The 14,001-nt window shown below is 41.9% G+C and overlaps 1 protein-coding gene across 3 annotated transcripts in view; it reads right to left on the reverse strand.

Annotated features, from left to right (window-relative positions):
- Positions 1 to 14,001, reverse strand: part of Rad54l2 (RAD54 like 2) — a 99,173-nt gene that overhangs the window by 13,133 nt on the left and 72,039 nt on the right. For all 3 annotated transcript variants that reach the window (XR_008722818.1, XM_055629677.1, XM_055629678.1), the window contains 10 exons: positions 13,007 to 13,203; positions 10,695 to 11,037; positions 9,794 to 9,971; positions 7,782 to 8,033; positions 7,475 to 7,593; positions 5,677 to 5,795; positions 3,015 to 3,114; positions 1,881 to 2,086; positions 1,098 to 1,270; positions 58 to 254 (listed from right to left, as the gene is read on the reverse strand). Coding sequence is in view for 2 of the 3 variants with exons in the window: in XM_055629677.1 (XP_055485652.1) it covers positions 58 to 254; positions 1,098 to 1,270; positions 1,881 to 2,086; positions 3,015 to 3,114; positions 5,677 to 5,795; positions 7,475 to 7,593; positions 7,782 to 8,033; positions 9,794 to 9,971; positions 10,695 to 11,037; positions 13,007 to 13,203 (1,884 nt within the window). In the remaining variant the exon portion in view is untranslated. The remainder of the gene's footprint in view (positions 1 to 57; positions 255 to 1,097; positions 1,271 to 1,880; positions 2,087 to 3,014; positions 3,115 to 5,676; positions 5,796 to 7,474; positions 7,594 to 7,781; positions 8,034 to 9,793; positions 9,972 to 10,694; positions 11,038 to 13,006; positions 13,204 to 14,001) is intronic.

Consider the following 14,001-nt stretch of genomic DNA (forward strand, 5'->3'; position numbering starts at 1 on the left):
CTGAATGAAAGGAAATTGGGTCTAGACCATCCAGACTCTCTTCCTTCAGCAACTCACCAGTTCCTCTGACTGAAGGCAGGGATGCTGGTCAGGCTCTGGTCGCTGGCAGGATAATACTGCGCATACGATGGGCGGGTATAGGGCACTGATGTGCGCTTGTCCTCCTCATAGCTTTTCTTTGCTGCTTTCTTCTCAGCTTTGGTCAGCTTGTGATCCTTTCGGTTGAGGAGCAATGACTCGTGCTCAAAAGGCTCCTAGAGACACAGGGGATCTGAGTTTAATTACGAGTCTTTGTGCAAATACAATGATATTACAGTGAGCTTATTTTGGAACCAAGAAGAAGTTGGTTGTCTCTGACACTGACAAAAAACCTGCTTATAGGCAAACAAGCAGGTTCTGTCAATAGTGTAGTTTGCCAGCTGGTGAGATGTATCCTGGTGACCAGAATGCACACAGAAGGAGGAATGAATAGACTTTACAAAGTTGCTCTTTGACCTCCACATGCATGCCATGGTGGGTGCATGAGTTCATACATATGTAAACATGTACACACATATAGAAGTTAATTTCAAAAATTAAAAAGTAGCTGGAGAGATGGCTCTGGCCTAGAGTTAAGAGCACATACTACTCTTGTGGAGGACCCAAGTTCAATCCCCAGAACCCATGTTGGGCAGCTCACAACAGCCTGTAACTCCAGCTCCAGAGGGACCCAACAACTCTGGGCTCCACAGACACACACACACACACACACACACACACACACACACACACACACAGACATACACATAACTAAAAGTAAACTTAAAAAAAAAAAAGAGTTACAACTCTAACCTAGTACCATTTCAAATGCAGAAGTTTACATATATTCCCCACCAAAAGCATCGAGAGTTCAGAAAATTAAACTGCATTCAGCACATTGCCCCTCCTTCTGTTAGGGAGATTCACAGGAGACTGGACATGGCTGACTAAGCTCAACACTTCGAAGACTGGACTGTTTTGTGCATTAAATACCACCTCAGAAGAAAGCAGGTTTGGCAAACAGGTCTTCACTCACTGAATCTGTCATACCAAGGTCTTCACCTATATTAGATTCTTACCTTGGTGATGAGGTGAGGGTACTTCAGACAGGCAAGTTGCAAGACTGATTCCTTAATCCCCTTTACATCCAAAGATGTTTGGGGAGCTGGCTCCTTCTCAACAAAGTGCAACAGGTTTTCCACTTCCTTCCGGGTGAAGTTCAGCATTGGATTTAGATCATCTACTACACGATCTAGACGGAAAAAGATAAGAACAAAGTCTGCACATGTCAAAGAAGACTGAAAACACTACTACAAAGGCCAGCAGAGAGAAAGTGGCTTAACTGAAAGTAAGGAAAAGCTTTCTACATATATCAGTCAAAGATCACATCCCTGATCCCTTATAGGATAGCAGCTTGTATAGAAGTGTATCCAGGGGCTAGAGAGAAGGCGCAGTAGTTAAGAGGACTGTCTGCTCTTCCAAAGGTTCTGAGTTCAATTCCCAGAAACCACATGGTGGCTCACAACCATCTATACTGAATTTGATGCCCTATTTTGGAATGCAAGTGACCTATAGAAAGAACACTCATATATGTAATATAGATAAATAATTCGTAAAAAAAAAAAAAAAAAAAGTTCATCTGGGGACTGGAGAAATGGGACCACTGACTGCTCTTTCAGAGGACCCGGGTTCAAGTCCCAGCACCCACACGGCGGCTCACAACTGTCTATAACTCTAGTTTCAGGGGATCAGCATCCTCACACATACATACATGCAGATAAAACATCAATGCACATTAAACAAAAGTAATAAATAAATATATTTTTTAAGAAGTATCTGAAATAGCCTGGAAAATGGCCCACCTGACATGCCCTGCTTGGAAATCTGCCGGTCATAAATCTTCTTTTCAAGAGTATAATCAGCCACAAGGCGATAGATGTAACAGGGCTTTTTCTGCCCATAACGATATACCCGACATACTGCCTGGGCATCATGGCAAGGGTTCCAGGAAGCATCAAATACCACCACTCGATTGGCACCAATCAGATTCACACCCAAGCATCCGGCCCTTGAAAACATAAGCCAACAACCATAGAGCCCTTAGTCTTAAAGATGGTTTTCTAGTTAAGTTTGCCTGCTGTGACTCCTACTGCAGCAACACTCCTTGCCTTAAGCACAATAAACTCAAAAATTCTGTTGTCCTGATAATCACTGCGTTTGCTCTTCAAGCATTGAGAAGTGTGCCTTAATGTCCAATATGACAATGTCTACAGCTCTCCATCTCTTCTAAAAGCTTAGCTCTAGAGCGCTGTGCCTTAGTGAGCAGAAATGTCTGTACATAAAATGTTTCTAGTATTTTTACTTTCATAACTAAAAGGAATGAAAAACTCCTATATATTGGGAGTGGTGGACAAGCCTATGATCCCAATATATGGGCAAGAGGAGCAGGAAGATCAGAAGCTAACAACCAGCTGGGGCTACATCAGAACCTTTTCAAACAAACAAAAAAGAACCAATACACTGTTGAACATTATGTTGGCAGAAAGCTACAAAGCCTTTAAGGTACTTGTCATGATACAGAAAACATCAGCCTTTTGCAGTAACACTACACTTAAAATTTATTTTTTGTTTGGGTTTGTTTTGAGGCAGGACTCACTGACAGAGCTCAGGGTATCCTTGAACTCAAAATCTTCCCACTTCCTGATAGCTGGAACTAGGGGTTTTCTTCTTAAAGCATTTTTATTTACATTGATCACATTATGAAGTAAAACACTCCTTGCCCAGAGCACTTCTGAGAGGAAATCTAATTGTGGCAATTATTAATGAAAGTCTCAAAGAACTTTGTAACACTGTAATGACTACCTTCATAACAACTTTTCCTGGGGTCCCCTTTCTGACCTGAAAAAAAAAAAAAATTACAAACCTGAGTAGATCTCTTCTCAGACTTAGATGAGCCTTTGTGGTACCTGCCCAGGTGGCAAATTGCATGAACTCACCTTGTGGAGAGAAGGAACAGCCAGGTGGTGAGGTTGCTGGGATCATTGAACTGATTAATAAGCCGCTCCCTCTCAAAGGCAGGGGTGCTACCATCTAGCCCTAGGAAGAAAGAAAAATAAACAAAATTGAACAGATGAGGGCAGAGAAAATCAGCAAAGTCACTGAGAAAATGTTTGGGGTTTTTAAAAAAGATTTATTTAAAAAATTTTTTAAAAGATTTATTTCTTTATTATGTATACAATGTGTGTTTGCATGTACACCTGCACGCCAGAAGAGGGCAGCAGATCTCATTTTAGATGGTTGTGAGCCACCATGTGGTTGCTGGGAATTGAACTCAGAACCTTTGGAAAAGTAGCTGGCGCTCTTAACCTCTGAGCCATCTCTCCAGCCCCCTCATTTTTAATTTTTAATTGTATATATGTTTTTGTGTCTGTGAGGGGGTATATGTATATGAATGCAGGTGCCAGCAGAAGCCACAGGTATTCAATTCCCTTGAAACTAGAGCTATAAATGTTTGTGACCTGCTGAACATGGATTCTAGGATCTGAACTCTGACCCTCTGCAAGAGAAGCATGAGCTCTTAGCCACTGGGCCAGCTTTCCAATCCCGCAAATGTGTTTTTAAAAAAGACAAACATACTATAGGGCTCAGATCTAACCTCTGGTCACACCATGGATGGGTCTATGATGAGCCCTCAAATCAGCACTATGAAACTGTACCATGTAACTCTCACATGTAAATAACACAAAACTGTGAAATACAACCTGACAGTGGTGGGGCACACCTTTAATGCCACCACTGACAAGGCGGAGGCAGGAGGATCTCAGAGTTCAAGGCCAGCCAGGACTATACAAAGAAACCCTGTCTTGAAAAACTAAAAACCAAAAAACACCTTTAAAATACACTTTTTTCCCCTCTAGTGAATCAAGGCTAAGGTTTCTAGACTTAAGACTGCATCAGATTCAACTATGGAACTTAGAAAATACTGACTCAGGATACCATTTGCCTTTATCTGAGACTCTTAAGTGAGAGCAGGAACCCGAAGGATTTTGTGTTCTGATCAGACAACACTCTTCTATAGCTCCTCTTCCTTGAAATGGTTTTGTTTTCTTTTTAAACAGTGTCACTAGATAGTGCAGGCAAGCTTTTACCTCACAATCATCTTACCTCAGCCTCTAAATGCTGGGTTTATATGTATGCGCCACCAGAACCAGCAAGACATTGCTACGTATTTTTTTTTAAAGCTCTTGATACTAACAACTTGCTATAAAGCAGCACAGCACACATGCACACACACACACACACACACACACACACACTCACACACACACACACACACACAAAACAAAAAGACTGGAAGTCAGGTGTGGTGATGCACAACTTTAATCCCAGCACTTGAGAGGCAGAGGCAGATTGATCCCTAACAAGAATTCAAGGTCAGCCTAGTCTACATAGTGAGTTTCAGGCAAACAACGGCTATATAGTGAGATCCTATTTCAAAACAAAACCGTGTCATTCATTAAGAACAAAAAGATAAAATTTACAAGTAGAAGAAATCATCACTTTCAGCATATGAAGCTTAAAGTAAGAGGCATAAGTAAGAGAAGGACAACATCCGTCAGTTGGGTTAAGGACAAACCAAGGCTATGAGATACCAGATGGGGAACTGAGTAAAAATTGAGTAAAAGCCTGGGTTTAGTTGCCTGGTTCCAGTGTTCTCAATCAGGACACTAGTCTACTTTTCAACCTGAGTTTGTAATACTGAAGCACAGTTCACTGATGTCTCATTGGGGAATCCTATAGAAAACACAAACCCTATATTTCCATTTCTCTAAATCATTTCTTTAGGCCAGTGATTCTAAAACGGTTATTTCTTCACCCTCCTACCTTTAGGGAACAATCTGGCAATGACTGAAGGCATTTTTAGTTCTCAAAATTGAAGATGCTACTGACATTAAGTTGTAAAACAAACAAACAAACAGAAAAACAGATATTACTGACTATCCTACAACAGACAGGTCAGATAAGTCTGGCCCAAATGTCAACAGGATCAGGTCAATATTTCTCAACTTTAATTTTATATTACCACTCACTTACGGAATCCTTTTAGATATCATTTCTAAATCACACCATGTCTTCCATAAAATATTAGTATTACAGATATAATGTATATATGACTATGTATACTTATAAATTACATATCTGAAAAAAGCATTTCCCCTCCCACATACACACTCTAAACTTTTCATCCTTTTGGAAGTATTTAGCTCCCCCACAGAGAAAGTATGATCTAGGTTATGCTCACTCTAAACTGGATGTCAATAGGCCACAGTGGTTTTAAACATTCAAATTTTCATCTTTCCTAGAAGACTCCTCCAGCTACCCCTACATAGCAACTCTGCCCTTCTCAAAACCCAGCTTGAGCCTGCCATGGTTACACATGCCTTTGATCCCAGCACTTAAGCCATTCTCTCCAGCCCTCCCAGTGACTCTTTCTTAAAAGCTGCTTCTCAGTATCCTCCTATTTTTTGGCTAATCGCATATTTCTATACACTTGAAGAAAAATGGAGTTGAAGAAGAGAAAAAAAAAGAGAGAGAAAGAAAGGAAACCCTTAAATAGATCTTGCCAAGACTCCAGAAATAAAGCAGCAATAAACTCACGGAAGTAGCTGACATTTCGAACCCACTTCTGTGTTCCTTGGCCCTCGGCACCAGGCAGACAGGGCATGTCTCGTTTCCCTAGGAACTCCTCGATGAGAGCCAATGTAGAAAGACTCTGGCTGAAAGGGAAAAAGTAATTCAGATGGCTCCAAGTCCCAAGGATCCTTGTTCTTACATTCCTGTGCAACCTTCCAAATGGAGTTCCCCCAGGCTACTCCCTGTAAGATGGAATTCTACTAAGAACAAGCAAGGAGATTCTCCCTAGCTCATCATAGGTAGGAGGAGTCAGTCATATACTTCTTACTACCAACCCATAAAAACAGAACAGAAAAACAACCAACCAACCAAAGCAAACAAACAAACAAACAAAAATTTCTCTAATTCCTTAATCTCTCCTTGAAAATTCTAGGGTTTAACTTAATGCTTAGTAATATTTAGTAGTAACTACATGGTGATACAAATGAGTCTAACAGTGGGCCATTGTCTTAAGTATCTTACTGTAGAGACAGATCCATTTGACTGTTTTCAAAACATTTAGAGATCTGGGCTCTTGAAAAGAAGTATGAAAATCAGGGGGACAAGTCTGAATCACTACAGACTCTTACATGTGGAAGCCCTCATCTGAGGACCCCAAACCAGGGCCCTTGGGGCATAATGTGGTCAAAAACAATCCACTTCATACCTGCTTCCTTCTATATAGTCAGGTCTTGATGAGACTCCAAGCCCCAGCTAGACTGAGAGTGTGACTCTGGCAAAAATCACATCACTTACTTAGCCTTATATGTAAAATCTTATTTTAAAAGGGCAGAGGAGAAGATAGAAACGAGCAAGACAGAAAACATTTCAGGTTACATTGACCACATACCGTCTTTTTGTTTGTTTATTTTTTGTTTTGTTTATTTTTGTTTTTGCTTTTTGTTTTGGTTTTTTTTTGTTGTTGTTGTTGTTGTTTTTGAGTCAGAGTTTCTCTACATAGCCCTGGATGCCCAAGAACTCACTATGTAGACTGAGCTGTCTTAGACTCGCAGAGTTCTACCTGCCTCCTTCCCCCAAGTTCTGGGACTAAAAGCCACCACAACTGGCTGACTACAGATACTTTTTATTCTTTGTATTTCTTTTTACAAAACTAATATAAAAACTAGCTGGGCTTGGTAATCGCACCTTCATAGAATGCTGAAGCAAGAGGAGCACAAATTCAAGGCCAGTGTAGGCTTCAGAGTAAATTCAACACCAGCCCAGACACCTTGGTGAGACTCTATCTCAAAATTTTAAAAAGTAATCCCAGGGGTGGTGGCACACACCTACAATCCCACCATTCAGCAAGTGCAGGTGGAAGAATCAGGCATTCAAACCAGCCTGGCTATATAAGCCCTGTCTCAAAAACCTAAGTGGGCTGACAAGACAGATTAACACATAAAGGCATTTGCTGATCCCAATGCTAGGGTGCTTGCCTAGTATAAATGAGGTCCCTGGGTCAACTCCCAGCACCACAAATTTAAAGTAAAATAAAATCAAAACTTTTAACAAAAATAAAGTAAATATATAAGTAAATGTTTAAAATAAATAAATAAAAGGTAGCCAGATTTGGTCTGGGCCACAGTCAGACTTGAGTATCTAGAATATGATCTCCAATGTCAACACGTAGTTTCCAATCCTTTCTGTGGGCAAGAGAAAGAACCTAGGTTGGGTGTTGGGATGCAAAGAAACCCCAACAACAAGTGCTTTGGGAAAAGCAAATGTAGGTCTGAAGCCAGACACTTTCTCTGTAGATGCTGCATTCATCAAGCCCTCTTCTTACCTAAACACAAGGATCTTGTCCCCAAGCTTCACACTTTCTTCAATCAGGTGGAAAAGAAGTACCATCTTGGGAGAGTTTTCCAAGACTCCAGTCTGATAATTATTCAGAAGATCCTTGGCCTACAAAAGAGAAGAAAGACTGGAGCAGATCCAAAGCTGGATGGGAAAAAATAAAGTTCTTCCTCTCAGGCAGGAGCCCAATGACTACCTTTAAAGTTCTTTGCACAGGGCCCATAGTACAGTACACTGTGTACACTATCCTTTCCTTAGAAGCAGTCTTAGCTTACTGAAGACTCTGCTTGACTCACCCATTCATACGTAACAATATTATTGCCTCGCTCCTGGAAAGGGTTAAAGCCAACTCCCTGTAGGAACTTGCTGTTGGTTGCTTCTCCCATTGAGGAAGCCAAGGTACTATCTTCTCCCTTGACTTTTGTGCCCTGGGGTGGGCAGCGGGCACTGGTCCCTGCTGAGCCAAGCTCTTCCACATCTAGGTCCTGCTCATTGGCTAGGTTTTCCTTCTGGAGGGCTTCATACAGCACATCAGGATGGTTCCAGATCTAAAGTTGCACAAAGAAAGGGTATAGAGAGAACACTCCAAGAGTGCCCCAAGGAGTATGGCAACATGCTCAAACAGACAGCTGCTACAGCTCACATTTCATACCCAGAACTAATGTACCCCCAAACCCTTCACTGTCAAAGAGCCTGTATTTCCCTGCTGGCTCTGATAACCATGACACATGAATGGGAGGTAGCACTGTGTTTGGTGTATAGTCAAAAGGGCTGTATCACTAGCATTTCATTCTTAAACAGGGCAAGAATGCTTTGTTCTCATTGTGGGGCTACATTAAGCTACTATACAAAGCAAAATGAATCCCTTCCTATGGAAAAAAAAAAAAAAGATATTTGACTGACAGATTACCAATCATTTGTAATTTCGGAATGATTCCTAGGAAAAGTTGAGAATTCCTGGTAAAGGAGAAAGAAGGAAGGACGCCATAACCAAGAACATTATCAAAAGAACACTTCTGCTTTTGTTTTTTGGCTCTGGTCATGGCAGTGTCTACAAAAGCAGTATTTTGAAAGCCACGTGTCATGGTACTTAGAAGTGCCTCAAGCTGAGGCAAGAGAATTGCCAAGAGTTTAAGTCCAGTCAAGGCAATTTGGCAAGGCTCTGTTTCAAAAGACAAAAGAGGTATTTTGAAATCCCTTTTTTTTTTTTTTTTTTTTTTGTTCTTTTTCTTTGTTTTGTTCTGTTTTTTTGTTTTTGTTTTTGTTTTGTTTTGTTTTGGTTTGGTTTTTTTTTTTTGTTTGTTTTTGTTTTTTTAAACAGGGCTTCTCTGTGTAGCTTTGGCTGTCCTGGACTCTCTTTTGTAGACCAGGCTGGCCTCGAACTCAGAGATATGACTGCCTCTGCCTCCCGAGTGCTGAGATCAAAGGCATACGCCACCATGCCCGGCCTGAAATCCCACCTATTGGCAGGTGTGGTGGCACACACCAGTAACCCCACATTCAGGAAGCTAAGGCAGGAGTATCTGAGTTCCAAAACAACCTGGACTATATAGTGAGACTCTGAATGAACGAACGAACAAATGAATGAATGAACAAATGAATGAGTGAGCAAGTGAGTGAGTGAGTAAGAAACCCCACTTGACCCCAGAGCTATTATCTTCAGCCAACTTACTGAAGAAGTATGAATCAGGAACAATACCTAACAGATCTGCCAAGAATATAACCAGAGACATTAGGTCAAAGAAATGAAATAGGATCAATAGCAGGGATGAGAAAGATCTCAAACATTAAATACAAATCAAACAGAAGGTACTCTGTATAACTTCTTTTATTTTCTACTTTTCGGAGGCAGTGTCTCCCTATGGAGCTCAAGCTGTCCCAAATCACTATGCCCTCACCTCAGGGCTCTTGAATGCTAGCATTAAAGGCATATATATGTCAATAGGTCCAGCCTCAGTCATATAGCAGTAAAAACTCTCCTGCCCACAGCAGCCCTCCACCACCCTTCTTTTTCAAGACAAAAAGTCAGTAACAAAGGATGGTCTCTGGGGTTTGGCACAACAAGCAATACAACAGCCATGCTCTTAAAGGAAGCACTGGGTATATTATATGAGCAGTACCCAAAGAAGTTTTGTGGCATATAATCAGCATGTCTCTTTTGAAGCCTCCAAAGGATACGCCAGTGTTGTGAATGGAGGCAGCCCTTCTCACTTTATTCTTCCTTCAGCAAGATTCCCACCAGGAGTACCACCCTAGGAATTATGTGCACCCTTAGTTCCCGTCCATTTCCCCCAAAGCCCCTACTCACCTTGCAGCACACACAGAAAGCCTTCAGAGGATTCAGGCCCAACCAGCCACTGCTACCACAGTCCCGGAAACGGTCCATGAATTGTGTGTACAAATCTCGCTGGATCTGAGAAAGCCGCACCAGGATCACATTCTCTTCTTTGGCAGGGAGGTGAATCTTCAACACAGTGTGGCCTCTCCTACCGAGGCAAAGAAATCAGAAGTGGCATACAAGGAAGCATAGCCTCGAACTATGGCCAGGATAGGTCAGTGCAGGATAAAAACAAGGTCTTACACTCTTGCCACACCACCATTCTGGAAATTTCTTGACAAGCAATGCATCCTTGTGTTAGAGCAGGATGGCTCAGACAAAGTGACCTGTACCGAGTCATGACTAACTGGGTAACTAACGCTAAAGGACCTCTAGGCTCCTGCCTCAATTCAGGCATGCCTCGCTGAGCTTTTCCACACCTGCCATCCTACCAAGGGAAAATGAAGGGCTGCTTTAGGCTAGCCTACACTACATCAACTGGAATGCTGAAACTGGTAAAGCAATATTCTAGAATTATATTTATTCTTTTATCAAAGTCAGCAAAATGCTGGCTCATTCTTACTTTTAAAAAAACAGGTATTTTTAGCAACTTTAGACAATGCTACCTTGAGCTTGTTTGGTGGCCTCAAACACACCTAATCATATTCTTGAATGCTGGGAGACACATGCTGCCATATTCACCAAAGGTAACTGTTGAGTGAAGTGCTCACAGGCCAAACTCCCAGAGACAGAAACAGTGCATCCAGCATCTGCTACTCACTCAGTTTTATTGCTGCTCTACTAGGAAGAGTCCTCCAGTGGCAACATTTTCCTTCATAATAGCTGAGGCATACCCACTACCCACTTAAGGATTCAGAAAACAAGGACTCACCTCTGCACAAAGCCCTCTAGGAGGCTGTGCAAAACATGGCTCCGGTAGCGCATGAGGCGGACATCCTGAGGTGTGCTGTCAATACACTGCCCGTTCAGGATAGGGCGTTCAAACATGTTGCTGAACTCCTGACGAGTACCAAGGAAATCTGGGCGCACAAAGTCCACCATGCACCAGTACTCAATGAGGTTGTTCTGTAGAGGGTACCCAGTCAGCACCACCCGCCGACGAGAACGTATGTTCTTCAGAGCCTGTGAGGTGCTGGCCTGGCAATTTTTGATGCGGTGTCCTTCGTCACAGATCACCACATCAGGACCAGGGCGGCATAAGGCCTTCTCAAACTCTAAGGAGGGAAGAGGATCCGGAGTCAGAGGGTGAGAGGGCCTGCTCTTAGTCAATAATATGAGAAGTAGGGGAGAACCCTGGAAGAGACAGAAGAAATGAAGGAAGCAGGGAAGCAAAGCAAGAGTCAGCCCCATTGGTAAAAGGGAGCCAGCCAGACAAGCTCCTGCATGTTTTGTGGATACTAAGCTGGCCACTGACTCTTATCTTAATATCTTTTTATCCTCACTCTTTCCTTACTTTACTTATTTGCTTAAAAATTTCTTTTTCAAGCTAGAAGTAAAAATTACTTGAAACCCTAGGGTTGAAATCAATTGGAGAACAGAGAGGGGAGTCTTCACAAATTGTGAGCCTACGATTTAAAATGTGTCTGGATAAAATCCATAGGATTAACTCAGACACCACAGTGGGCTCTTAGCATCCAGAATTTTGGGTCCTTCTAAAGGCTGGCTGATAGGAGCTTGTAAAGGACAACCTCTCACTGCTAAATGGCACATTCACCCCAAGTCCCTCTACCACAGAAGCAAAGCCAGAACAGATATGAATGAAGACCACAGAATGAAGACTTATAAAATGAATGGCTTCTAAATATTTAAAAAATTTCAATGAATGAAGGCTCTTTAAAATAGAATAGATATCCACAGGCCAGTTCATCTCCATTTCTCATCAGAGAAGCTTCTCCTTGCAGAGGGCAATTAACACAGAGACCAACAATGAGTCAACATGCAGAGAATAAGAAGCTGTAATGTGCTCATCCATAAATGGAGTAAGCACACATAGAGACACACAGACACACAGGAGGCTCAGTGATCTTTGTGGAAAAGAATAGAAAGATTGTATGAGGCAGAAATGGTAGGTAACTTCAAGGAATCAGTGTTTTCTGGACACAACAGAGCAACTGAAATAGGGACTCACAGTTATCGTGACAGCATGGACAAAACCTGGGCAAGTTCAAGCCAGGCAATATCCCAGCATAGAGGAAGAAAGTTGGGCAGGAATCCTAATACTAGCTGAGGAGTTACTGGCATTTGGTAGCTGCTGGGAGAGGTCTAGCTTTCTTTAATGATATTATGCCTGGAGGATTCAACACATCCGCTCCCAAGAGCAACCTAAACTGAATTTGAGTTGCAGGGATGGGGGTAGGGAGGTATGGGTGGAGAGGGCAGTTCTGGGAGGAGTTGGAGGAGGGGGGTGAATATGACCAAAATACTTCATATGAAATTCTCAAAGACTTTTATATATATATATATTTGATTTTACTAGATGCATTCATTTTATTAAGTGTGTTTGTATGTCTGTCTGTCTGTGTACCAGTGCTTACTAAGTGCCTATGGAGATCAGAAGAGTGTATTAGATCCCCTGAAACTGGAGTTATAAATGGTTGTGAACCATCATGTAGATGCTGGGAACCTGAGTCCTCTAAAAGAACAAGTGTTCTTAACCTCTAAGCCATCTCTATAGCCCCAAATATTTTTTTTAAAGATAGACTAGAATTATAAACAGCAACTGAAATGATTCCTTTTTACAATTTTACAAATATCACTACTCTTCTGTCGTTATACTAGCTTTAGAGAATTTTTTGTTTTGTTTTGTTTTGAGACAGGGTCTCACTCTGAAGCCCTGGCTGACCTGGAACTCACTGTGTATGTACATCATCATGCCCGGCCCTTCTAGGAATAATAGAAACAATTTACGCTTCCTTAACACTTTCTCAACTTTCTCTAGGAACTGGTACTGGCAGTGGTTACTTTCTCAACTGTCCTGTGAATCAAACACCTACAGGAAGACAGGGGAGTGTCCTCTGAGCCCAGGTGTGGCTTACAAAAAACTCAGCATTTTCTGAAAGCCACTGAAGGCTGTCCCACCCAGCTGCTGGTTTATGGCAACAATTCACTTCACACCTAACTGGTACTTTTGGCCACTTCCAACTCTGACATACCAGAGGAGCATCTGCAGGATAAGCCACCCACCTCTCCGAAACTCTTGCTGTCGATCTTCTTCATCCAGATCAATGATGACTGGGTGAGAGCGCTTCTTGGTTTTCTTCGGTCTACTTGTGGCAAAGGACTTCTTCAGAGTGAGCAGTCTGTACATTTCATACCCCATCAGCAGCACCCCACCCTCTGAAACCCAATCAGCTGTCACTTTAGCACGGGATGCCACTGTCCTGCAGGAGTAGAAAGAGCTGGGTGAGATATGAAATGTTCTACACAGTTTTAGTTTTTAAGGCTTTAAGTTTTTAAGAATGGGAAACAGAGAAAAAGCATTGTTGCTTCTGCTGCTAATAAAGAAGAATTCTTTAATCAACGATGCAGTGATTTATATTTGGAATGCTTTATTGTCAAAGATTTCATTTGGCAGCAAGCAAAAGATGGATTAGCTAATCAAGGACTTTCCTAGTATCTCAGAAATACTAATTTACTCTTAACTCAATAATTGAAGATGGCTAAACAATAAGAATCAGTAATTCAATGGAAGAAGGCAATAGAAAATGCTCAGCCCTTGCACATATACCTACAGTTACAAGGCAATATTCTAGAGAGCATTTCAGGTAATTCCCATCGTAAATGCAAGTCAAGGAAAGAAGGGCAACACTCCACACTTCACCTAGCCAAGGATCCAGCGATGAAAACAAAACAAAATTAAAAAGTACAAGGGCAAAACCAAAGAAAACAGAGAACCAAAGACCCTAGGTAGCAACTACTCGGCACTGAGCCCTCTCAGTGTGTTGCACTAATGACTTGTGGGTCCTGAGATCCGACAAAGCAAAGCAGGTGATCAGCCATTGCTGGGTCGCTCAGAGTCTCCTCATTTTGATGGCTATGACCAAGCCACAAAAAGCAGTCTGCCTTTTTAAACTGTCTGTGCCGATGGGATGGAATGAAAGCATGGACAGCTGGCTTGGCCCAAGAAGTCACTTTAGATTTTTGGAAATCAAGTTAACTTCAGAAAATGGAAAGAGTGA

Source organism: Psammomys obesus, unplaced genomic scaffold (genome assembly GCF_907164565.1).
Source record: "Psammomys obesus unplaced genomic scaffold, mPsaObe1.curated_primary_1811, whole genome shotgun sequence".
NCBI lineage: Eukaryota > Metazoa > Chordata > Mammalia > Rodentia > Muridae > Psammomys > Psammomys obesus.